The sequence below is a fragment of the Otolemur garnettii genome, unplaced genomic scaffold, assembly GCF_000181295.1.
Source record: "Otolemur garnettii isolate 467f Iridium unplaced genomic scaffold, OtoGar3 scaffold00105, whole genome shotgun sequence".
NCBI classification, from domain to species: Eukaryota; Metazoa; Chordata; class Mammalia; order Primates; family Galagidae; genus Otolemur; species Otolemur garnettii.
In genome coordinates this window covers 5,277,793-5,280,890 of record NW_003852500.1, presented here as the reverse complement: position 1 = coordinate 5,280,890, position 3,098 = coordinate 5,277,793, and the positions used below count along the sequence as shown (strand labels likewise).

Genomic DNA, 3,098 nt, shown 5'->3' with positions numbered 1-3,098 from the left:
AAAAAAAAAATTCTGCCAAATATAACATGTGATAGCCAAGCATTAGGGATCAATCTTCCAAGCAACTTCCTCTTCTCCTTTTCAGAAAATAATCTGAGAAACTAAAAACATTTCTAGCTCTAACCTGGAGTTCTTTACCTGTGCCATAAATGAGCTTCCGGAGGTTTGGAGTTGTTTGTTGCTGCCTCAGAAAGGCCTCAGCTGCCTTCCTGGAAAGGTCTTCCTTCCACTTGAGGGCACCTGAAACAACCAGCACCAGCCTCCAGTTAGGTCTGTTTACTTGTCCCTCTTCCTTCAAAAATACAGTCATGATGCAACATGGAAGAGTGAACAAAATCTCCAAAACAAGAAACCCTCCTCCCCCTCATTCCACTTATAGTAGCATTTTGAGTGCCAAGTTTAGAGTAGCAGCCAATCAAATTTAAGCATACCTGAAGTTTCTGTGGTACAGTTATTTTCGTCCTTGTAATCTTCTTCCTCTTTGAGTAAATCTTCTATATCACTGTTTTCATTAATTAAATTCTCTGACCCCTGTTTCTGACGACTGCCCACTTGAGAAGGTTTTGGAAGCTTTTTCCTAATAACATCTTCATTTGCTGAGTCCTCTTCCTCTGAACTGAGTGAGGAGCTTCCTTCAGATTCATCTTCAGAGGCAAACACCTCTTCAGCTGTGCAGTGACCAGAATCAGAAGTGGGGAGGGCTGCTTTTTCCAGTGGCAAAGACTTCTCCAAATTCACAGAGTCACCCCAATGACTAGCTGGCAATGATCCTGTTTTACCACTTTCTTCAACAGCCTTCAGTTCTAAAATGTCCCTCCCTCCTCCTGTAGTGACATCCTCTTCTTCACTGCTTTCTTCGGCTTCCTCTACTTCCCCTTCTTCCCCAGAGCTTCTCTCCAGATCATCATCACTATCAGCAAATGCTGGCAAATCCAAGTCACTGTCTTCTTCCAACCCCTCCAGTTTCTGCCGCTTGACACCCTTAACAGTCCTATATTTAGACTTATCAGTCATTTTAGCATCTTCCTCCTCTTCTGTATTGTCATCACTTGAGTCATTTTCTGACCTGTCACCTGCAGACATTTCATCATCATCTTCATCATCACTCTCTCCAGACTCATCTTCTTCGTCACCAAAAATGGCCTTCCGACGCACTCGACCAGTTTTCACATCCATTTGCTTTTCCTCTTTTGGCATCCATAGTCTATGTTACCAAGTAAATGCAAAATAGTTTAAATTATATGGAAGATTTTCTTCCACAATAGGCAACATACGCAGTAAAATGCAAAGAAATAAAAATGTCAAGGACTGGTTTAAGACAACATGGCACAGAAAAAAATGATTGGATAAACATTGCAGTAGTTAATAAATAAACTCATGCTTAATTTCCTAACGCCACACTTCAAAAGAACCTAGAATAAAGGAATAACAACTTTTCTTAATTCAATTTTGGAAAAAAATTGCTCAGAAGGAAGTTGGCACTTAGATCTTTTAGAATGCAGATTAAATTCCAAGCTGGAAACACATGATCCTTAGGAGAAACTGGCCAACTCCAGACCCAAAGCAAAAAGAGAACAAAGTAAGCCTAGATCAGGCATCCTCAAACTGCGGCCCACCTAGAACATTTATTCAGCCCGCTGAGTGTTTTTGCTGCCACTGCCTGTCCTGCTTAGCAGCCGACTCGTCTGTCATGGGGCCCACAGTCCAGCCCTCCAGTGGTCTGAGGGACAGTGAACTGGCCTCCTGTTTAAGAAGTTTGAGGACCCCTGGACCTAGATCATCCTGTTGTGTCAAAAAGCAAGAAGGGCTCAAAGACTAATGGGACATGTGTAAAGGACACAGGAGACAGGGTAAGGGTTCCCACAGCCAAATCTGGGACAACACATCCATCAGAAAGAATAATAACTGTGATGGGAAAATAACACTGAAAATGAAACAAAAGTCCATTAGTCAACACTGATACTGAAATAAATGGGGAAATGAGGTGAAAAGTCTTTGTTGGCCAGGTACAGTGGCTCACACCTATAATCCTAACACTTTGTGAGGCTGAGGAGAAAGAATTTCTTGAGCTCAGGAGTTCAAGACTACCCTGAACAAGAATGAGATCCAGTCTCTGCAAATAACAGAAAAATTAGTCAGAGATGGGGCTGTGCAACTGTAATCCCAGCTACTCGGTAGGGTGAGGTTAGAGGATTCCTTGAGCCCAGGAATCTACGGTTACAGTGAGCTATGATGATGCCACTGCACTCTAGCCAGGGCAACAGAGCAAGACTCTGTCTCAAAATACAAACAGATAAACAACAACAACAACAAAAAACAGCCTTTTGTTATAGATTGCCAACTAACAATGTAGAAGGGATGACAGATGATCAAAATCACTATTTGAAGTCATCAATACCATAACTGATACAGAAGAATCAGCTAAAACCAGTTGGGTGCAGTGACTCACACCTATAATCCCAGAGCTTTGGGAAGATAAGACAGGAAGATCTCTTGAGGCCAGGAGTTTCAGGCCTCCCTTAGCAAGACAGCAAGACTCCATCTCTATAAAAAACAGAAAAATCAGCCATGTGTGGTGGTATATGCTTATAGTTCCAACTACTTGGGACGTTAAAACAGGTAGATCCTTTGAGCCTAGGAGTTTGAAGCTGAGTGAGTTAAGATACCCACTGCAGTCCAACCCAGACAATAGAGTAAGACACTGTCTCCAACAACAACAACAAAAAAAAAGATGATAAAGCCATGGGTTAAAATAAAAACTTAATGTAGCACTATTCATAAAATTATGAAAATATCAATTAGCAAAAACTAAAAATAGCTCAACTGAGAGAATCAATAAGTTAGATACAATAATAATAAAAACAAAAAGATGACTATATAAAGACTATATAGAAAAAGGAAATGGTAAGAATAAAATACTACAGATATTATAAACATAACTGTTAGAAAAGAGTACCCACAGAGACACAGATGATTGGGAAAATACACAAAAATAAAAACAGGTAATAATAACATTGATTGGCTCAGCGCCTATAGCTCAACTGGCTAAGGCGCCAGACACATACACCTAAGGTGGCGGGTTCGAATCCCCAGCCCGG

The 3,098-nt window shown here is 41.0% G+C and overlaps 1 protein-coding gene across 2 annotated transcripts in view; it reads right to left on the bottom strand.

The window, feature by feature from the left end:
- The window catches only part of BMS1 (BMS1, ribosome biogenesis factor), a 56,315-nt gene that overhangs the window by 37,556 nt on the left and 15,661 nt on the right, over window positions 1-3,098 (bottom strand). For both annotated transcript variants that reach the window (XM_012809458.2, XM_023517178.1), the window contains 2 exons: window positions 432-1,204; window positions 139-240 (listed from right to left, as the gene is read on the bottom strand). In XM_012809458.2, coding sequence (XP_012664912.1) covers window positions 139-240; window positions 432-1,204 — 875 coding nt within the window. The remainder of the gene's footprint in view (window positions 1-138; window positions 241-431; window positions 1,205-3,098) is intronic.